Source organism: Dendropsophus ebraccatus, chromosome 3 (genome assembly GCF_027789765.1).
Source record: "Dendropsophus ebraccatus isolate aDenEbr1 chromosome 3, aDenEbr1.pat, whole genome shotgun sequence".
Classification (NCBI taxonomy): Eukaryota; Metazoa; Chordata; class Amphibia; order Anura; family Hylidae; genus Dendropsophus; species Dendropsophus ebraccatus.
The window spans coordinates 88020438-88044040 of record NC_091456.1 but is presented as its reverse complement, the minus strand read 5'-3'; the positions used below and the strand labels follow the sequence as shown (position 1 = coordinate 88044040).

Genomic DNA, 23603 nt, shown 5'->3' with positions numbered 1-23603 from the left:
TCGCAGCGGGGGCGGGGCTTCCCGGGACTACCCGGGACATGGTTTTGCCGGGGCTGTCTCCTCAGAGTCGGGCAGACCTGGCAAAACCATGTATTTATCCTGCTGCAGCTGGGGGCCCACAGAGGACAGCCAGCATCATCCTATGGCTGTCTGGGGGCCCCAGCTGCTGGACAGGCAGTGAGAGTGGGGGAGGGGCCCACCGGAGGATGGCCCAGTCCGACACTGGCTGGAGCTGCTGCACAGTACATTGTATGTGTGTTAAATAAAGATAAATGGTGGTAAATAAAGCTACTTCAGTTAAAAAAAAAAAACAATGTCCAATCACACAATGTTATGATTTGAATTGGGTTGTAAGGCTGGCGACCAACTGCCACTGATCACCGGGACTGTAAACAAGTCTAGTGACGGCTTGCGGTTGCTGAAGGGCAATTTTCTGCCCATTTTTCCTATCACAGACTCCTGATGGAAGGCACAGGTCCCCGGTACATCCCAGAACATCTGGTACACAACGCACACAGGACAGCGGAGAGGGACACTGATCGCGGGGAGAGACTGCTCATGTTAGGGGGCCATGTAACTAGCTGACATTTTTTAGACTTATCTGTACAGGACATAGAGGACATTAGTAATGGTGGCCATGGAAATCTGTATGAAAAAACTGTCATCTCCAAGACACGGCCATATAACACTACAGGTTACAGGCTGCTGCCATTTAAATCATACATAGCTCTGTAATCTGGACCATAGAGTAATATGGGGTTGTCTGCAGCCTCCTCAGTGTCAGATTGTGCTGCTCTACACAGACTGGATATTAGAACGTATAGGTGCAGATTTATCAAACAGTCTTACAGTAGCAATGTTCTCTGTTGCCCATAGTAACCAATCACAGCTTAGCGTTACAGTTTCCATGAGCTCTAGTAAAATGAAAGCTGAGCTGTGATTGGTTGCTATGGAGCAACAAGGGTCCGAATTAGGGCCGGGTGGGCCTGGGCTGGGAAGGGTGCTGGGAGGGTCCGTGTTAGGGGACTGGGGCAGGCCTGGGTTGGGAAGAAGAGGAGAAGAAGAACGAGGAGAAGTAGAAGAGGAGGAAGAGGAAAAAGAAGACTGGGACGGGCCTGGGCTGGAAAGGGTGCTGGGAGGGTCCGCTTTAGGGGGCTGGGGCGGGCATGGGCTGGGAAGGCCGCTGGGAGGGTCAGCGTTAGGGGCCTGGGACAGGCCTGGGCTGAGAAGGGAGTCGGGAGGGTCTGTGTTAGAGGGCTGAAGTAGGCCTGGGCTGAAAAGAAGAGGAAGAGAAGAGGACAAGAGGAAAAAGAAGACTGGGGCGGGTCTGGGCTGGGAAGGGTGCCGGGAGGGTCCAGGTTAGGGGGCTGTGGAGGGCCTGGGCTGGGAAGGGCGCTGTGAGGGTCCGTGTTAGGGGCCAGGGGTGGGCCTGGGCTGGGAAGTAGAGGAGAAGAAGAACAAGAGGAGAAGTAGAAGAGGAGGAAGAGGAAAAAGAAGACTAAGACAGGCTTGGGCTGTGAAGGGCGCCAGGAGGATCCGCGTTATGGGGGTGGGAAGGGCGCTGGGAGGGTCCGCGTTAAGTGTCTGGGGCGGGCCTGGGTTGGGAAGGGCGCCGGGAGGGTCCGGGTTAGGGGGCTGGGGCAGGCCTGGGCTGGGAAGGATGCGTAATAAAGAGCCAGGGTGTTGCTGGGCTGAAAAGGGCGCCGGGAGGGTCCCTGGTAAGGTGCTGTAGCGTTCCTGAGCTGGGACAGCGTTAGCAGGTAAATTAAGGTAAATTAAGGGTTGGGATGGGTAATCAGGCTAGGGTGGAGGGGCTCCCTCATGGTGCCTTTACCTTGACGTGGTGAGGGAGCTTGCGTGCTTTAGTGATCCAATGAGCTAAGCTGGCGGAAGTAATACTCCTGGTGGGGTCACCCGTGCCAGACAGGTCAATGGGGAGAGGCCAGACTAAGCAAGGCACCCGGAAGAAAGGGCTAGTATTCTAGAAATTGAATTTTTTTTTTAATACAATGGACATATTCTATTGACAATACATCTAGCACTCTCACTACACATATCAATCAGCAGGACACACCATACACATTGCTATTCTCATCTGCTTTTGTTGTTGTTGACTGATGAACCTTGTAATAGACAAGCAGGAGATGGCAGGATGCCTGCACCTAAGATTCCTGTCCATCAGTACAATACAGGACTCCAATCTGACAAATTCCTTACTATGTTCTAAGTGCAGGGAGGCTGCAGTGCTGGGGCAAACCAGTCATCAATCTATTCATGGGTTGGCCCACTTAGCACACCGCTCATCTGGCATTTGCCTGACTTGTCAGATAGCCAGTTAGGGCCCTATTCCACCGGGCGATTATAGTTTGCATAATCGTTAACGATTAACGACCTCAAACGACCGCTATTGCGAAAGACCTGAAAACGTTCACTCATTTCCATGGAACGATAATTCTTACTTATGATCGTATTTGCGATAGTTTTTTCGCTATTGCGTTCGTATCTACTGCGAATGACCGAACCATGTCTTATTCAATGCGAACGATTTGCGAACGTTTTGCGAACGAGCAACAATAGAAATAGGTCCAGGTCTTATAAAGCGATCAACAATTTCTTGTTCGGTCGTTAATCGTTAACTGCATTTTAACCGAACGATTATCGTTTAGATTTGAACGATTTAACGATAATCTGAACGATAATCGCCCGGTGGAATAGGGCCCTTAGGCCCTGCTGTAGTGTCATACAATGCACAAATTACAACATCATAAAGTGCCATAGCAGGGCCGGACTTAGATCAAAAATGAGGCCCTGGCAAATGAATCCCACCAGCCCACAAAATCCAGTAATCCAAGGGTTAATTTATACATGGTCAATAGTTTAAGACCTTATTCTCATGCTCCGTGATCTACGGACCCTACAGAGTGTGCAGTTGTACAATGGACTTGCAGCCCCCTTCGGCATCATGTATCAATATCGGCTGTATCAGTAAAATCTTGTTGAGATTTAACCCCTAGACGATCGTTGACGAGCGTGCGTAATTGCGTCATTGCATCATTGCCAACGGTGAACGGCGTACACGAAAAGAGGGAAAAAAGTGCGCGGATTACCGATTTTATGTTGCATTATATATATATATATATATATATATATATATATATATATATATAAATAAATTAATAAAAAGTGATCAAAACGTCCGATCTTCATAAATATGGTATTAATAAAAACTAGAGATCATGGCAGAAAAAATGACACCCCATACAGCCCCATTGGTGAAAAACTTAAACCGTTATAAGCGTCACAATAGGCCCATTTTATTAATAATTAATTGCTAAAAAAAGGATTTCATTAAAAAAAAATATATATATATAACATTAGAGAATCTGTGTAACCTGCATGTGGTTGTGTTCGGGCTGACCTATAGAATAATTGTATCATGTCGCTTTTACCATATAGTGCATTACGTAGACACAGGAACCCCCCACGTGCTGGGGGGCACAGAGCGCTGGGGGGCACGTGAGCTCTGGGGCCAGGGGGGCCACACAGTGCGGGTGATGGGGGTGGCTGCTGTTAGAGAGGGATAGTGACAGCTGCACTGATCACTGTCTCTCTCTTTCTCTCTAACAGCAGCCACCCCCGTCAGTGTCCTCCTTCACTTCAGTTTGGCTGGGTTAACTTAAAGGCCTAACCCGGCCCATTGAAGAGACGGAGGACACGTGATGCCGACACGGAGGGTGGGGGCCAGGAGCAGGGAGCTGTGTCGGGTTGGACTGAGATTTGATGATTTTATGCGTATTGTGGGGGTGATTGTACCTAGATAACAGCAAAAGTGTGCAGAATCTATAATACATTGATATTGGAAAGATGGAAAGCTATGGGTGGGCAACGTATTAATGCAAAAATAAGTTGGGGGGAATACCCCATTAGCAGCAGGAGGCCCAGTGAGCCTCTCTGCCTGTTGCTGATGCCGGCCCCAGCCCTGAAGTCACAGACACAGCGAGGTTAGTGGCTGGCAGCGGCCCTCACATTGTCAGCGCTGCAGCAGCCCACAGAAGCTGATTAAGCAATGCGGCTGCGGACAGCGCTGTTAGTTTTTAATAACAAAAACATTTTTTACACAGCCCGGGTGGCCCACGGGCAGGCATTAGCCAGGTGTGCTAGATTGCCAATTATGGTGGTCAACAGTCGTTAGGCATATATGATTTCTTTCACTTCTTGGGGGGTATGTTTGATAACTGGGGTGGGAGAGAGGGGGAACAGGGCCAGTTAGCTTATAAACATACATTACAAAGTTATATAAAGAGGTTGTTGAGGAAATTTTCACTTTTCCCCTATCTACAGGAATAGAGGAAAAGTAGGAGGTTGGGGTATGAACTCTGTACCCCCACCAATCTCCTTATTGGCCCCACCAGCTCTGATATGAATAGAGCCGTGGGTACAGCATACCCGGCTCTTTCCGTCGACTCCATAGCAATGAATAGACCCCCGGGTCGCATGCCAGACCCACAGCTCTATTCATAACAGAACTCGTGGGAGAGACGGAGGTACGGAGAACGGTGGGGGGTACAGAGGTCGGACCCCCCTCGACCTCCTACTTTTCCCCTATTCTTTAGAAAGGGGAAAAGTACATTTTTCCTGGCTAACCTCTTTAACCCTTTGAGGACCAGGCCCAAAATGACCCAGTGGACCGCACAAATTTTGATCTTAGTGTTTTCGTTTTTCATTCTTCTTCATAGTTCTTTCATTTTACCATAACATGTATGATGGAATTCCAAAATTATTATTTATGAAGATATAAATAGGTGAAATCGTAAAAAAGAAAGCAATATGGTAACGTTTGGGGGGTTCCTGTGTCTACGTAATGCACTATATGGTAACAGCGACATGACACTATTATTCTATAGGTCAGCCCGAACACAACCATATGCAGGTTTACACAGATTCTCTAATGTTATATATTTTTTTTAAATGAAATCCTTTTTTTTGGCAATTAATTATAAATAAAATAGCCCTATTGTGACGCTTATAACAGTTTTATTTTTTCACCTACGGGGCTGTATGGGGTGTCATTTTTTCCACCATGATCTCTAGTTTTTATTTATACCATATTTGTGAAGATCGGACGTTTTGATCACTTTTTATTAATTTTTTATATATATAATGTAACATAAAATCGGTAATCCGCGCACTATTTTCCCTCTTTTCGTGTACGCCGTTTACCGGTCGCAATGACGCTTGTTATATTTTAATAGATCGGACAATTACGCACGCTACGGTATATTATATGTTTGTTTATTTATTTTTATATGTTTTATTTATATAATGGGAAAGGGGGGTGATTTCAACTTTTATTGGGGGAGGGGTTTTGGGGTAGTGTAATAGTATTTTTAACTTTTTCTTTTTTTACACATTTGAAGTCCCTTTGGGGGACTTGTACATCCAGTGCTTTGATTTCTACACTGATGAATGCTATGCCATAGGCATAGCATTGATCAGTAACATAGTAACATAGTAAATAAGGTTGAAAGAAGACAAGAGTCCATCAGGTTCAACCTAGGAGAATCCTACTGTGTTGATCTAGGAAGGCGAAAAACCCCTATGGGGCAGAAGACAACCGCCCCACCACATGGAGAAACTCCCCCCCTCCCCCCCCCCCCCCCCCCCCGACTGCAATGGCAACCAGAACAATACCCGGATCAACGTATCACCAGAAATCTAATGCCCATAACTTGTTATATTATATTGTTCAAGAAAAGTATCAAGTCCTCCCTTGAACTTATTTAATGAATCGGCCATGACAACATCATGTGGCAGAGAGTTCCACAGTCTTACCACTCGCACAGTAAAGAACCCGCGTCGATGCTGATGATGAAATCTTCTTTCCTCTAGACGTAGAGGATGCCCCCTTGTCATTGTTACAGACCTAGGAGTAAAAAGACCACTACAAAGATCTCTGTACTGTCCATTCATATATTTGTACATTGTGATCAGATCGCCCCTAAGACGTCTTTTTTCTAGCGTAAATAACCCCAAGCTTGATAACCTGTCTTGGTACTGTAACCCACCCATTCCCTTAATGACCTTTGTTGCCCTCCTCTGCACCCGCTCCAGTTCACCTATGTCCTTCTTATATACCGGTGCCCAAAACTGTACACAGTATTCCATATGTGGTCTGACCAGTGATTTATAAAGAGGCAAAACTATGTTCTCATCTTTAGCATCTATACCTCTTTTGATGCACCCCATTATTTTATTAGCCTTGGCAGCTGCTGCCTGGCACTGATCACTAAAGTTGAGTTTACTGTCCACCAATACCCCCAGGTCCTTTTCGGAAGTACTTTTACCCAGTGTTTTATTATTTAGCACATAACTGTACTTATTATTTCTATGGCCCAAATGCATAACCTTACATTTATCCACATTAAACTTCATTTGCCATTTCTCCGCCCAAGCCTCTAGCTTCTCCAAATCCCTCTGTAATATGATATTATCCTCCTCTGTACTGATTACTTTACCCAGTTTAGTATCATCTGCAAAAATGGAGATTCTACTCTGTAGCCCCTCTACAAGATCATTAATAAAAATATTAAAAAGAAGTGGACCCAACACTGACCCCTGTGGTACCCCACTAGTAACTAAAACCCAATCTGAATATTTTCCATCAATGACCACCCTCTGTTTTCTATCACACAACCAGTTACTTACCCATTTGCATACGTTTTCCCCGAGTCCCAGCATCCTCATTTTGTAGACCAACCTTTCATGCGGCACAGTATCAAATGCCTTTGAAAAGTCCAGATACACAACATCCACAGCCTCCCCCAGGTCCAGTCTATAACTTACCTCTTCATAGAAGCCGATCAGATTAGTCTGACAGGACCGATCCCTCATAAATCCATGCTGGTGCTGCGTCATAAGATTATTTTCATTAAGATACTCTAGTATAGCATCTCTTACAATCCCCTCAAATACTTTACCTACTATAGATGTTAGACTTACGGGCCTGTAGTTTCCAGGATCACTCCTTGACCCCTTCTTGAATATCGGTACCACATTAGCTATGCGCCAGTCCTGTGGAACAATCCCTGTCGTAATAGAATCTTTAAATATTAGGAATAACGGTCTGTCCAACACAGTATTTAATTCTTGCAAAACTCTAGGATGGATACCTTCTGGGCCCGGTGACTTATGGATTTTAATGTTTTTAAGGCGTTTCCCCACTTCTTGTTGTGTTAGGCAGGTGAGATTTATGGGAGGATTAACATTATCCCTAGTCATGTCGTCTGTTATGGGATTCTCCTCTGTGAATACCGTAGAGAAGAATGTATTTAGTAGATTGGCCTTTTCCTCTTCCCCCTCCACCATTACACCCAGATTATTTTTGAGGGGACCAACATTTTCGGTTTTAAGTCTTTTGTTATTTATATAAGTGAAGAACATTTTGGGATTTGTTTTACTTTCTGTGGCTATCCTTCTTTCTGTTGCTATTTTTGCTTCTTTTATTTGCGTTTTACACATTCTATTCTTCAGTCTATAGTTGCTCAATGCTTCCCCACTACCTTCTTGTTTTAGTTGTCTGAATGCTTGTTTCTTATCATTTATTGCACCCCTTACAGCTGAAGTTAACCACATTGGATTTCTCTTATTTCTACTACGTTTATTCCCATATGGTATGTGTAGTTCACACGATTTACCCAGGATGCTCTTAAATATGTCCCATTTCTCTTGTGTACTTTTATTTCTGAAGGCATTGTCCCAGTCTATGTTCCCAAGGTCCTCTCTTAGTTTTTGGAAATTAGCCTTCCTGAAATTTAATGTTTTTGTAGCCCCTCTACTAATAATTTTATTGAAGGATAATTGAAAACTTACTATGTTATGGTCACTATTACCTAGGTGACCCCCCACCTCTATTTTTGATATTCTGTCGGGCCTATTGGTTAAGATCAGGTCCAGAAGGGCCCCCCCTCTTGTTGGTTCCTCTACTAGTTGGGAAAGGTAATTATCTTTTACTATTTCCAAAAACACGCTTCCCTTCCTGGAGCTGCAGGTTTCTGCTTTCCAGTTTATATTTGGGTAGTTAAAGTCCCCCATAATAATGACTTCCCCCTGCTTCGCTGCCGCATCTATTTGTCTTATAAGAAGATTTTCTGATTTTTCCACTATACTTGGAGGTTTATAACTCACTCCTATAAGAATTTTATTATTCTTCGTCCCTCCCCTTATTTCTACCCAAAGAGACTCCACATTATCATCACATATATCCTCCCGCAGAATAGGCTTAAGGCATGATTTAACATATAGACAGACCCCTCCCCCTTTCTTATTTTTACGGTCATTTCTGAATAGACTATAACCCAGGATATTAACAGCCCAGTCATAACTCTCATCCAGCCATGTCTCGCTTATCCCCACTATATCATATTTCTCTTCAACCATTATGAGTTCTAATTCCTCAGCTTTATTAGTGAGGCTTCGAGCATTAGTATACATACATTTAATATATTTGTCCATATTCCCTTTCCTCTTGTCACTAGTGACTGTTCTAACCCCTCCCGCCGCTCCACCCCCAGTTCCATAATCTAGGCCCAGCTCTCCATCTACTCTGTCTTTACTCACTATATTGTTGTTGCCCTCCCCCCCGGGCCCTAGTTTAAACACTCCTCCAACCTCTTAGCCATCTTCTCCCCCAGCACGGCTGCACCCTCCCCATTGAGATGCAGCCCGTCCCTACCGTACAGCCTGTAACCGACCGAGAAGTCGGCCCAGTTCTCCATGAACCCAAACCCCTCTATCCTACACCAGCTCTTGAGCCACTTATTTACCTCCCTAATCTCCCGCTGTCTCTCAGGTGTGGCTCGTGGTACAGGTAATATTTCAGAGAATATCACCTTGGAGGTCCTAGTTTTTAGCTTCCTGCCTAAGTCCCTGAAATCGTTTTTAAGGACCCGCCACCTACCTCTAACTTTATCATTGGTGCCAATGTGCACCATGACTGCTGGGTCATCGCCAGCCCCTCCCAGTAATCTGTCAGCCCGATCCGCGATGTGACGAACTCGAGCGCCAGGAAGGCAACACACTGTTCGACGATCCCGGTCTTTGTGACAGATTGCCCTGTCTGTCCCCCTAATAATTGAGTCCCCCACTACCAGTACCTGCCTGGCCTGCCCTGAACTCCTGTTTCCCACCTTACTGGAGCAGACACCCCCCTGGCTTTCAGAGGCAGTGTCCTGCTGCAGCAATGCCACCCCTGAATCAACATCCCCCTCATCCGCCAATTTGGCAAACTTGTTGGGGTGTGCCAAATCAGGACTGGCCTCCCTCACACTCTTCCCTCTACCCCGTTTTCTAACTGTGACCCAACTACTTGCCTCTTCCTCCTGTACCTCCATGCTATCACACTCTCCCCCATCTACCCCTTGGAGTGCTTGCTCAGTGAGCACCAGACCCCTTTCCAGTTTGCTAATGCATCTCAATCGTTGCAGCTGCTCATTTAGATCCAGGATCTGGGCTTCCAAACCAGCAACATGCACACATCTCCCACAATGGTATGCACCCTCGATCGGTTGATCAAGGATTGCATACATCGCACAAGATGTACATTGGGCCGCATTGTCAAACATGGCGCTCATTTATATGGGGATATTATGTATAAAGAAAGAAAAAACAAACAAGCAACAAAAGCAAACAATGTGTTCAAAAGTAAATAAACAATTTGTTTTCCTCTAAAACGCCCCAAATCTAAAGTCCCAGAATATTAAAGTCCCACACTTGAGACAAAAACACACTTCAGATCAAAAACTCGCACGCTCCAAAACTCGCTCACAATACAATATAAAAGCACTTAGCTTGCAGAGTTTGTTGCTTCTGGCTCCTGTGTTGGAAGAGACTGGCAGGCTTCACACAGATGTAATTTATCAACTCTTAATTAGCAATCAGTCCCCTCCCCCTCCACCTGTGTAACCTCCAGCAAGCTTGTGTATATACAGGCTATAGTAATGTGTCCCAAGTAAACCAGGTACAATGTATATAACCCCTAGGAAAATAAATACAGATAAACTAATCTATAGTACCTTGCTATATACTATATGTGTACAGAGATTTGTTATCTATAAACCCAGTAAGGACAGATATCACTCAGTAACAGGTATGTTATATACTCCTTCCCAGAATATTAAAGTCCCACACTTGAGACAAAAACACACTTCAGATCAAAAACTCGCACGCTCCAAAACTCGCTCACAATACAATATAAAAGCACTTAGCTTGCAGAGTTTGTTGCTTCTGGCTCCTGTGTTGGAAGAGACTGGCAGGCTTCACACAGATGTAATTTATCAACTCTTAATTAGCAATCAGTCCCCTCCCCCTCCACCTGTGTAACCTCCAGCAAGCTTGTGTATATACAGGCTATAGTAATGTGTCCCAAGTAAACCAGGTACAATGTATATAACCCCTAGGAAAATAAATACAGATAAACTAATCTATAGTACCTTGCTATATACTATATGTGTACAGAGATTTGTTATCTATAAACCCAGTAAGGACAGATATCACTCAGTAACAGGTATGTTATATACTCCTTCCCAGAATATTAAAGTCCCACACTTGAGACAAAAACACACTTCAGATCAAAAACTCGCACGCTCCAAAACTCGCTCACAATACAATATAAAAGCACTTAGCTTGCAGAGTTTGTTGCTTCTGGCTCCTGTGTTGGAAGAGACTGGCAGGCTTCACACAGATGTAATTTATCAACTCTTAATTAGCAATCAGTCCCCTCCCCCTCCACCTGTGTAACCTCCAGCAAGCTTGTGTATATACAGGCTATAGTAATGTGTCCCAAGTAAACCAGGTACAATGTATATAACCCCTAGGAAAATAAATACAGATAAACTAATCTATAGTACCTTGCTATATACTATATGTGTACAGAGATTTGTTATCTATAAACCCAGTAAGGACAGATATCACTCAGTAACAGGTATGTTATATACTCCTTCCCAGAATATTAAAGTCCCACACTTGAGACAAAAACACACTTCAGATCAAAAACTCGCACGCTCCAAAACTCGCTCACAATACAATATAAAAGCACTTAGCTTGCAGAGTTTGTTGCTTCTGGCTCCTGTTGTTACCGGCGATCTGCTCATTGAGCCTGACTGTGCAGGCTTAGTGCAGCAGATCGCCGATCGGACCGCACGGAGGCAGGTAAGAGACCTCCGGTGGTCCGTTTTACCGATCAGGACCCCCGCAGTCACACTGCGGGGGTCCCAATCGGTAAGTGACAGGGGACTCCCCCTGTCACTTACACTTAAACGCTGCGGTCGCGCCGCGTTTAAGGAGTTAATGACACATGGCAGCGCGATCGCTGCAGCGTGTCATTACTGGTGAGGTCCCGGCTGCTGATTGCAGCCGGCCCCCACCTGCTATGAAGCGCGCTCCTCTCCAGAGCACGCTTCATAGTGGGAGAAACACCCAGGGCGTACAGTTACGCCCTAGGTCGTCTGGGGACAGACTTCCATGGCGTAACTATACGCCCTGGGTCGTCTAAGGGTTAAAGCGTAACTGTCTTATTTTTTTATTACAGAAATCAGTAGTATAAGCGATTTTAAGAAACTTTCTAATAGGTTTTATTAGGCAAAAAAGCCTCTTTCTGTACTCAAAAAGCAATCTCCCAGCCTCCCTCCCTCACTTCTTATCTGTGCATTATCAGGCAAACCTGTCTTCATTACAGAGAAGCCAGTGAAAACGGTTTCTGCTGTGTCCATTATATCCCTATGGAGGGGGGAGGGGTCTAAGGGAGATGAGGGAGCAGGAAGAGGAGACATGAAGGTCAGCTGTTTGTAGACTAAGCACCTAAAACGCTGGACTCAGGGGTCAGAAAAGTCAGTGGTTATCTAGGAACTTGCTGAGAAGGTTGCAGGGTGTTGTGCTGTGCAGGACTGCTCCGTGCTCACTCACTCCTCTCAGCCCCTCCCCTCTCCATAGACACATAATGGACACAGAAATCCTGCTTCATCTGAAGTCAGGGGGGAGCTAGGAAACTGCTTTTTCAGTACAGAAGGAAACTCTTTTGGTACATAAAACCTATTAGGGTGCCTTTACACGTACCGTATCTCTGTGTATTTATCGCTGTGAGTTTCTCGCACATAGATCCACAGTGATACTGATTGCTATCAAGCCAATGTATGTGTATTCTCACTGCGTGTTTGGTGTGATTTTTACATGCCAGTTTTGATTATCAAATGATTTTCACAGGCGAGTTCAACACCACAAAAAACGCAGCTACTTTCATGCAAGTTTGATGTGAGTTTTGTGCTAGAAATAAGCAGCAATACGGTATGTGTGAAGGCACCCTTTGGGTCTGTTCACACGTAGACTCGCTGCGTATTTATCGCTGTGAGTTTCTCGCACATAAATTCACAGCGATACTGATTGCTATCAAGTCAATGTATGTGTATTCTCGCTGCGTTTGGACATGCGAGTTTTGATTTTCACAGGCAAGTTCAACACCACAAAAAACGCAGCTACTTTCATGCTAGTTTGATGTGAGTTCTGTGTGAGTTGTACGTGTGAACAGACCCTTAATCATTTTTTGCAGCACGGATCATATCCCCAAAATAGATCCATAACACCTTCAAATGTGTGTATGAGGCCATAGAAATCAATGAGTCTGCATGTGTGAAATGATATACACTCACCGGCCACTTTATTAGGTACACTATGCTAGTAATGGGTTGGACCCCCTTTTGCCTTCAGAACTGCCTCAATTCTTCGTGGCATAGATTCAACAAGGTGCTGGAAGCATTCCTCAGAGATTTTGGTCCATATTGACATGATGGCATCACACAGTTGCCGCAGATTTGTCGGCTGCACATCCATGATGCGAATCTCCCGTTCCACCACATCCCAAAGATGCTCTATTGAATTGAGATCTGGTGACTGTGGAGGCCATTTGAGTACAGTGAACTCATTGTCATGTTCAAGAAACCAGTCTGAGATGATTCTAGCTTTATGACATGGCGCATTATCCTGCTGAAAGTAGCCATCAGATGTTGGGTACATTGTGGTCATAAAGGGATGGACATGGTCAGCAACAATACTCAGGTAGGCTGTGGCGTTGCAACGATGCTCAATTGGTACCAAGGGGCCCAAAGAGTGCCAAGAAAATATTCCCCACACCATGACACCACCACCACCAGCCTGAACCGTTGATACAAGGCAGGATGGATCCATGCTTTCATGTTGTTGACGCCAAATTCTGACCCTACCATCCGAATGTCGCAGCAGAAATCAAGACTCATCAGACCAGGCAACGTTATTTTAATCTTCTACTGTCCAATTTCGATGAGCTTGTGCAAATTGTAGCCTCAGTTTCCTGTTCTTAGCTGAAAGGAGTGGCACCCGGTGTGGTCTTCTGCGGCTGTAGCCCATCTGCCTCAAAGTTGGACGTACTGTGCGTTCAGAGATGCTCTTCTGCCTACCTTGGTTGTAATGGTTGGCTATTTGAGTCACTGTTGCCTTTCTATCAGCTTGAACCAGTCTGCCCATTCTCCTCTGACCTCTGGCATCAACAAGGCATTTCCGCCCACAGAACTGCCGCTCACTGGATGTTTTTTCTTTTTCGGACCATTCTCTGTAAACCCTAGAGATGGTTGTGCGTGAAAATCCCAGTAGATCAGCAGTTTCTGAAATACTCAGACCAGCCCTTCTGGCACCAACAACCATGCCACGTTCAAAGGCACTCAAATCACCTTTCTTCCCCATACTGATGCTCGGTTTGAACTGCAGGAGATTGTCTTGACCATGTCTACATGCCTAAATGCACTGAGTTGCTGCCATGTGATTGGCTGATTAGAAATTAAGTGGTAACGTGCAGTTGGACAGGTGTACCTAATAAAGTGGCCGGTGAGTGTATGTATATATATTGTCTCTTGATATATTCAAATATAACAATTTTTAGGAACCAACTTGCATCACATGATGGAATAATATGCAAGTTTGGGTCTATTATAAAGGACAAAACCAGACACTTATAGAGCAACATAGAAAGTTTATTATTGCAAATCTCATTTCTAGGTCAAAAAGAGAAATATGATTGTAAGTGTCAGACAGAAACAGAGGAACTAGGGACTGTCCCCCCAAAGAGGTACAATTTAAATAAATATATATATATATATATATATATATATATATATATATATATATATATATATATATATATATATATATATTAACAGTCGTTGCTTCTAACAGCATATCCGTAGCATCTACTTCATGCTTTTTTCCTAAAACTCTGCCCTCTTGTGACCCCGCCAGGACCATTTGCATTGAGCATTGGAATAACACCACGGAGGCCATTTTCTTGAAGCTCACGCAGCCGGCATTCACACTCTTTTAACGATAAATGAAATAATAACTCTGCCGTTTCTGATTGGCCGGATTCATCACGTGCGATTACCCAGACCAGGTGGCGACTGAAGGTGACAGGGAGCGTTACTGATTTGCGCATGCGCTGAGCAGGGTGACGGCGGGTATGTGGATTGGATAGTGCTCTCTCTTTTTTTTTTTGTTCTGTCTACCGGAAGTAAGTTGTATGCAGCCCGCCCACAACTGTCAGCAGCTGAGGTGGGGTATGAAAATTCCATAGAGGATGACTAGTGGCCACCGTGTGCCTGGTTAGTGGCGGACAGTGGTGGAAGGTGAGAGGCCAGCCTTGGGTGGAAGTCGCAATGTGAGGTGTAGGCTAACAGGACTGGCACGGGCTCCTCAGTGATCCCCGGAGGTAGTATGAGGCCGGCCTGCTGCAGAGCCTGTGTGCTGGGACCTGTAGTGCCATGTATGCAGGGGGGCTTGTCCTTGACCCTCGGCACCGGACTGTGTCCCTATTTGTAGTCCAGACAGGTGCCCCCCCCCCCATTCCTGCTGGTAGGTGGCCTCATACAGTCATGTGCTCAGAGGGAGCCTGCCTATAGGGCCTATCCACAACCTGAGGCTCTAATACAGAACTACAACTCCCAGCATGTGGTGACGGCAGCAGACTGTCAGGGCATGATGGGTGTAATAGGTATTGTGCCATTCCCAGGGAGCTGCAGGCTGGGGACATAAAGCTGAAATGATTGAGAACCTTGAAGCGGTAAAGATACTGAATGGACAGCTGTGTGGGGACCCCAGGCTTTCCTGTATAATAAGGATATACTGGTGGCCTGTGGCTGGCAGGGCACACTATAGGAGTTGTGGACATCACTCGTATATCATTTACAAGAAAAGCAACTTCATAGCACAAAATCTAATGCAGATCTGTGCTGGATTATGAGAATTTCTGAATGATCAGGTGCTGGATTAATGGGCGTCTCTGCAGTTTACTATGTGTAATCCTGAAATCTCTGTAGTAGCTGTAGAAGATATTGCTGTCCCATGCACTGGACCCTCCTTGCTCCTAATATTACAGTGTTTGCAGGTGTAAAAGCAACTATTGCAGAAGCTGCAGTCTCCGATCATGTGCTATGGTGATGGTACATTGATGGCTTATCCGGAGGATTTATAAAGCACAGATAACCTTTTTATAGCTGACTTCACATGAGCATAATATGGAGGCATTTACTGTATTAAAGCTGCCAGACAAGGCCCCACTGCATTTCTGATGGCACAAACTGACAATTGTTACATCAGGCATCAGACCTGCACTCAGGTTGGGACTTGCAGCTGTAATGTGGGCACAAAAATGTGGCCGTGTTACACCCATGTGAAACCAACCTTAAGGACATTTTTGTGCGGCTTCCTTTATATAATATATATTATATAAAGGAAGCCGCACAAAAATGTCCTTAAGGTTGGTTTCACATGGGTGTAACACGGCCATATATACCTTATAGTGGCAGCAACCACCTCTTGTTAGTCTGTCACTGCCACTTGTGGATAACAACACAATCCCTTGATTTCAGTGCAGTGTGATCCACACAATGCAGAACAGCAATATCAGCCCGTAGCATACAGCATGCTCAAGTCCATCCAAACCCGAACGTTCGGCATTTGATTAGCGGTGGCTGCTGAAGTTGGATAAAGCTCTAAGGTTGTCTGGAAAACACAGATACAGCCAATGACTATATCCATGTTTTCCACATAGCCTAATGGTGCGTTTACACAGGCAGATTTATCTGACAGATTTTGGAAGGCAAAACCAGGAATGGATTTGAAAAGAGGAGAAATCTCAGTCTTTTCTCTATGACCCGTTCCGTGTTTATGGTCTGTGCCTGGCTTTGGCTTCAAAAATCTGTCAGATAAATCTGCCTGTGTAAACGCACCATTAGGCTTTATCCAACTTCAGCAGCCACCGCTAATCAAATGCTGAACGATCGGGTTTGGATGGGCTTGAGCATGCTCCAGGTTCGCTCATCTCTAATGGCCGTTGTTACATTATTTAGGTTGATGTTAAATGATGGCCCTTTTGGGTATGATTAATTTGAAAAGGTTCATTGAATTTAATGGAAAAGACTGTGAAAGGACAGCAAAAAATGTGTTTGCTAAATATTGGTCACTAGTAAATGTTCTGAACATTAATTTGACGTCTGCTGCAAACTGCAGACATTATTCTATGCATTGTGTTTACTAACGGCTGTTATTTCCACTGACTTAAATAGAAATCATTGAAGACTGAAAACAGCAGCCGTTACTTAAAGGGTATATTCACACGAACGGACTCGCAGCAAGATTCTCGCTGCGAGTCCGGCAGGTCCTGGTAGTTCCCACACACTATATACTCGCTGCGGTCTGAATGACCGCAGCGAGTATGTAATTCTACCGCCCTTAACCCCTTCTGCTCCCGCCCGGCTCCCCCGCTGTAAACATACATTACCTCTCCTCGCTGCACGGGTCCGGTGTCCTGCTCTCCTGTCCGGCCAATCAGTGTGTTGCGCAGCCGCAGCCACTGATTGGCCGGACGGGAGAGCAGGACGCCGGACCCGTGCAGCAAGGAGAGGTAATGTATGCTTATAGCGGGGGAGCCGGGCGAGAGCAGAAGGGGTTAAGGGCGGTAGAATTACATACCGCAGCGAGTATATAGTGTGTGGGAACTGCCAGGACCTGCCGGACTCGTGTCTGTTCGTGTGAATATACCCACCCGGTACATCCTCTTTACGCTGAACCCACGGATCGAACGGCGCCGTCACGTGGAAGCCGGTGCCATGGTCCGTTTTTCGGACCGCGTCTCCATTCCCGTGCACGGCGATGTTCTATGCAGCGGAACCGGCCGGTGCTCAGGCACTGGAGGTAGGCCAGGCCGCCCCCAATGGGAGGGAATTCCTTCCCCTGTATGATGCGGCTCCATTCATTCTAACGGAGCCACGTCATACAGGGGAGGAAATTCCCTCCCACTGGGGGCGGCCTGGCCTACCTCCAGTGCTTGAGCACCGTCCGGTTCCGGTGCATAGAACGGTGTCGTGCACGGGAACCGAAAAACGGACCGCAGCATCGGCTTCCCCGTGACGCCGCCGTTCGATCCGTAGGTTTAGCTTAAAGAGGATCCGCTGCGGATTTCACGATGTGAGTTGGCAGCAAAATCCACAGCGGATCCCAAACATTCATTTTTAATGAGATTACATACTGACAGCGGGATTGTCATAACGCTGTGAGTATGTAAATGCCGTTCTCCTTAATCGCCCGGTGCATATTTTACCGCTGCAGATATGTACCCCATTCAAAATCACAGTAGCGGGATTCACAGCAGATTCCGCTACAAACTTGCAGCGTAAAATCTACTGCATATCCAATATGTGTGAATCAAGCCTTAATGCGTTTTTGCTTTGTTTCCAGCTCGTGCACATATGAAGCACTGCTCAGCTAATCACTGCCGGCCTGGCAAAATTTTTGGGGCTCGACAACCTGTTTAAGTGTAGCATGAACACCCACACACACAAAAAAAAAAAAAAATAATACTTGTTAATGATTTTTACTTTTGACTTATCACTGGGAAACGTCAAAGAACAAGCTGAGAGCCACACGTAGCAGTGTTATGCTTTCAATCATCCCCATCCAGGCAGCCCCATAGACTTATTATGGAGCTGTCTAGAGTGAGATTGCTGCAAGCCAGTGAGTAATGTGCTACTACACACTTCTAGGTCATTTTCATGATCTGTAAGGGACCAATCATATTTTACTTGCTCATTTTGAAGGGAAAAAGATGCTGTGCATTTGATAGTTGTTAAAATAAAAAATTAACACAATTTGTACAAAGGCAATAGGACATACAGTTGACTTCTAAAGTTTGTTGAGTCTGTCTTGACCTGAAGTTCTCCAGCAGCAGCTATTACTTTTGCAGGAATTTAACCGGTCGAGCCACTGTGACTAACATGAATTTTGACACTCACTCAAGTTCTGAGTATTGAAATGCTTTCTTGTAGCTTCCCTCTCTATTAAAGGGGTTATCCAGCGCTACAAAAACATGGCCACTTTTCCCCCTACTGTTGTCTCCAGTTCAGGTGCGGTTTGCAATTAAAGGGGTAGTGCGGCGGTAAAGAATTATTCACAGAATAACACACACTACAAAGTTATACAACTTTGTAATGTATGTTATGTCTGTGAATGGCCCCCTTCCCCGTGTACCCGGAAGTGTGTTGTGCGCTATACATACCTGTCACGTGCCGACTCGTCTCCGATCTTCAGTCAACGATGCCGTCTTCGGACGGCCAGCCGAATCCCTCCGCCCGTCCTGAGTACCGGCCGCCCTCTGCCGTGTCATCGGCGGCCAAACTGTGCTCAGCCAATCGCGGCTGAGCATCTGATGACACTAAAGAGGGCGGACGGCACTCAGGACGGTCGGAGGGATTCGGCCTGGCCGTCCGAAGACGACATTGCTGACTGAAGATCGGAGACGAGTCCGCACGTGACAGGTATGTATAGCGCACAACACTTCTGGGTACACGGGTGGGGGTGGTGGGACACGGGAAGGGGGCCATTCACAGACATACATTACAAAGTTGTATAACTTTGTAATGTTTGTTATTCTGTGAATAATTCTTTACCGCCGCACTACCCCTTTAAGCTCCATTTACTGCAATGGAACTGAGTTTCTAAACCCCACCCAAACTGGAGACAACAGTAGGGGGAAAGTGGCCATGTTTTGTAGGGCTGGATAACCCCTTTAATACACTCCTAATCACAGCTATAAGCTGTTTGGTAAAAATATAATTTTAGACCAGTCTGGAACATACTGGGATTTCTTTTGTACCCTATTCACACTTGGTATTACAGTGCAATACCACTACTCTATACAACAAAAAGAACACGTGTCTACTCCTCCTTTATAGTCATTCAGAAGACAACTGTTGCATAGTGTAGTTCTTTTTTTTTTTTTTTTTAATTCTCTTATGCCTAGTTATGCACCTATAAATGGCTCCCCATTAATCGATTGGCGCTTTACACAGTGAATGGACAGGAAGCAGTTGGTTCTTTTGGCCCCATTTAATGCGTGGGCGCTGAAAAGTTGATCGGTGGGGGCCTGCCGATTAGTGACTAAGGAGCTATCCTGTGGATAGCTGATTGGTCTATCTCTCCCAGAAGTCTATTTAAAGGGGTACTTCACTTAACTAAATTTAAAGGAGACCTGTCACCCCCCGCGCCGGGGTGACAGGCTCCCGACCCCCCGTTACAGCCCCCTATACTCACCTGATCCCGCACGCTGACAGGAGAGTCCGATGCCCATAGAGAATGACGGAGCTTCGGACTCCCCATTCATTCTCTATGAGCGTTGGACTCTCCTGTCAGCGCGCGCGTCGGGCTTCGGGAGCTGATATCTCGGTGACCCGACCGGATACAAAAGCGGGACCCGGCGGGATCAGGTGAGTATAGGGGGCTGTAACGGGGGGTCGGGAGCCTGTCACCCCGGCACGGGGGGGTGACAGGTCCTCTTTAACCCTGTTCAATCCCCACCCATAATCTAAGCTTGTTTGTAATAGGTTTTTACATGAATTTACATGAGTTGGACCGTTTATCTGCAGCACATCCTGATTTACACCCTAAAGCTGCTGAAAATCCTCACTTCCTGGTCCACATGGTCTCCACTCCTTTGTTCCCTTCTCCCTTCTGAGACCAAAGTCTCAAGAACTCAGTCTCTTGTTGCCAGGCAAGCTGTAACACCTCATCTGTAACCCGGCCCACCACTGACATCACACCAATCAGTGAGAACCTGGCCAAGGAGCAAGGAAACAACAGAACAGTGACAGGGCAGTATAGGGGGAAGGGACACCTCACACAGCCCCCATAAGTAAAAAAAAAATAAATAAAACCGTTATAAGGATGGTCATACAGCAATTTTAAGGAACAGTTTTTTTTTAAAGGAGACCTGTCACCCACCGCGTCGGGGTGACAGGCTCTCGACCCCCAGCTAGATCCCCTTATAGTTACCGCATGTCGCTGAGTCCCGCTGCCGGAGCCGGTCCCGGGACGGAGATATCCCGGTGAGAAGCCGGCGCGCGCGCTGTGGAGATGGGTCCGGCGTCCATAGAGAATGAATGGAGCCGTGCGCGCGCAGCAGAGATGAGTCCAGCTCCATTCATTCTCTATGGACGCCGGACCCATCTCCGCAGCGCCAGTTACGCCATGGAAGTGACAGACTTCCATGGCGTAACTGTACGTCCAGGGTCATCTAGGGATACTCTATACTATATTGGAATAGCACTTTTTATTAAAAGTAAAATTATACATATATTTTAAATAACTGTTGTTGATTTTAGGTGACGTGATGGTTCCTGCGTAGGGAATATCAGAACTCCTAACATTGGTATGGATAGAGAAGCCCATGAAAAAAGGAAAACTGACTTGGTTCTCCCAGGTGCAAACCAAGACCTTTTACATCCTACATTAGCAATCGGAGCTGGTAAACATTATTTGTGTGGCTACTGTGCTGCATTCACAAACATTGCCATCACCTTCCCCATCCAGAAGGTGCTCTTTCGGCAGCAGCTTTATGGATTACGAATAAGGGATGCTATTAGACAGTTGGAGAAAGATGGGATTCGTACACTTTACCGGGGAATATTACCTCCCCTCCTGCAGAAGACTACAACTCTTGCCCTGATGTTTGGTCTTTATGAGGACTTCTCGAGTCTTTTGCTAAGGCATACAAATTCTCCAGAGCTTGTTACACGAAGTGTAGCAGCAGTCCTTGCAGGAACAACTGAAGCTCTTCTCACACCTTTTGAGAGGGTTCAGACTTTGCTTCAGGATTACAAACACCATGACCGATTTACAAACACTTTTCAGGCTTTTAAAGTGCTTCGACCCTATGGAATTGCAGAATATTACCGCGGACTGGTCCCAATTTTGGTCCGGAATGGACCAAGCAATGCACTTTTCTTTGGTCTCCGTACCCCAATCAAACAGTGTTTGCCAGAAGCCAAAACCTCCAGTGCTCATGTGATCAATGACTTTATTTGTGGGGGACTGCTTGGAGCAATGTTGGGTATCCTCTTTTTCCCAATTAATGTGGTAAAAGCCCGTATGCAGTCCCAGATCGGAGGGGAATTTACCTCCTTTGGAAAGGTGTTCATGACAATCTGGACAGAGCGTGATGGGAAGCTGACACACCTTTTTCGTGGTGCCCTTCTTAACTACAATAGATCAATCTTGTCCTGGGGTATCATCAATGCAACATACGAGCTGCTGTTAAAGCTGTTCTGATATGGGCAGGGAGTCTGTCGCATCTAATTTTTCTTTTAGACAAGGGATCAAATATCACAAAACCAAATACAAGGCTGTCTGCGTACACCACTAAAATTGCAATGGAAAAAACTTGCTTGAGCAGAGAGTCATTGTGTCTGGTAAACACAAGTGCCTGTCTGTTCCTTTTATTTATCCTTCTGGTGATATTACTATGTATATGCTTAATATTCTATATGGTCAGCTTTAACTGTACACAAAAAATGAACAGTCTGGCTGGAGCTCGCACAAATGACCGTTTTCAGTGTTGGATTTTCTATGTAATCTCTTTCACAAGCTAATGTAAAATAGGTGCCACTTTTATAACCAAGCTATAGTGTAATCGACATACTGCCAATTTCTTCTGAAACTGGTTAATTTGATCTTGGGAAAGCCATCCTACGTACTGAAGCGTCATGGGTTTCACAATCCATATTGCCTGATGATAATGTGGCCCATGAAATATATACAGTATGTCGGTTACATAACTCTGTTCTCAATAACTCCAGTAGTACTTGTAGCTTACCATTTGTTTTTGTAGTTGTGGATCGATCAAGGAATCTGGGTAGGTCTAGGTTTCCAATTAAAATGAAAAGGGATTTCTTACATATAAATGTCAAATTTTTTTTTTTTTTTTTTGCATTACATTTTTGTTTTTAATATATACAATATAGCTATTGTGTGTGTTTATATCTAATCCAGGAGAATTGACAACCAACCCACAGTTTAAAACTCACATGTAATTTTTCAGCTATTTTCATTACAACTAGAGATAAACGAAGCGCTCATCTAAACAAAGCAAATTGCTTTGTTTGATCAGTGCTCGGCTCATCAAGCCACTGGGCTGTCAGTGCTGCTCAGCTCCCTGCCACTCCACCCGGGTCCCGGGGAAAAGCTGGATCCGATCCTGGGAAACTGGGAGATTTTTCCCAGGATGTAGCTTTTTCTGGCATCCTGGGAGGAGTGTCAGGGAGCAGAGCAGCGCTGAAAGCCCGGCGGCTTGATAAGCCAAGCACTGATCAAACAAAGCAATTTGCTCCTCTCTAATTACAGCACATGATTTGTAGACTGAAAAACTAAATTGCAGTGATTTGGGAAAATAAACTCTGCAACATTACTCAATGCAAAACTATAGATTTGATTGCAAATGAACAGCCGAAACCTCTTGATACATTTACATGTTCATTATCCTGTGTCTTGGCACATATGCAGCATTTGCATTGTAATATTTCCCCCCGACATGATTTTTTTCCCCCTGTCACTAGCTGTACTGCCAGGTAATCAATAAAAGGATCCTGCTTAGGGCCCTTTTACACAGAAAGATTATCTGCCAAAGATTTGAAGCCAAAGCCAGGAATGGACTATAAACAGAGATCAGGTAATAAAGGAAAGCCTGAGATTTCTCCTCTTTTCAAATCCATTCCTGGTTTTGGCTTCAAATCTTTGGCAGATAATCTGGCAGATAATCTTTTCGTGTAAAAGGGTCCTTAGGGTGCCTTTACACAAAGTTTTATCTGACAGATTTTGGAAGCCAAAGCCAAGAATGGATTTGAAAAGAGGATAGATCCCAGGCTTTCCTTTATGACCTGTTCTCTGTTTATAGTCTGTTCCTGGTTTTGGCTTCAGAGATCTTTCAGATAAATCTGTCTGTGTAAACGCACTATTAGTCTTGGTAGCAGCTGAATGTGTTCTTACCTGTCCATTTCTGAGCTTAGGGGAAAAAAAAGTCTTGGCAGGTGTTGCTTTTGTTTCCCTCCTGCTCTTTTGGCAGAGAAAACAAAAGGCAAAATATAAAAAAAGAACAAGAGATTTTCTTTCCCATGAACTATGAGCTTGGTTGTCTAATAAGCTGCTTTATTGCTAAAGGTAACATGAAATAAATCCTGAAAACTTCTGCCTCAGTTCTGTTTGGT

General features: G+C 45.3%; 1 protein-coding gene across 7 annotated transcripts; it reads left to right on the top strand.

The window, feature by feature from the left end:
• Positions 1–386: 386 nt before the first annotated feature.
• On the top strand, positions 387–23070 carry SLC25A51 (solute carrier family 25 member 51). Of its 7 annotated transcripts, none has more exons than XM_069964353.1 (2): positions 387–482; positions 20727–23070. In XM_069964353.1, exon 2 carries the CDS (start codon positions 20776–20778, stop codon positions 21670–21672), a length of 897 nt encoding a protein of 298 aa, XP_069820454.1. In that variant the 5' UTR covers positions 387–482; positions 20727–20775; the 3' UTR covers positions 21673–23070. The 7 variants fall into 7 exon arrangements, with proteins under 7 accessions (XP_069820454.1, XP_069820453.1, XP_069820457.1 ...); XM_069964352.1 differs by having other exon boundaries at positions 387–501; XM_069964356.1 differs by lacking the exon at positions 387–482 and adding an exon at positions 14506–14531.
• The last annotated feature ends 533 nt before the right edge of the window (positions 23071–23603 follow it).

Excerpts from the sequence above, each read along its gene's own strand:
- SLC25A51 (XM_069964353.1), top strand. The coding sequence starts at position 20,776 with ATGGATAGAGAAGCCCATGAAAAAAGGAAAACTGACTTGGTTCTCCCA.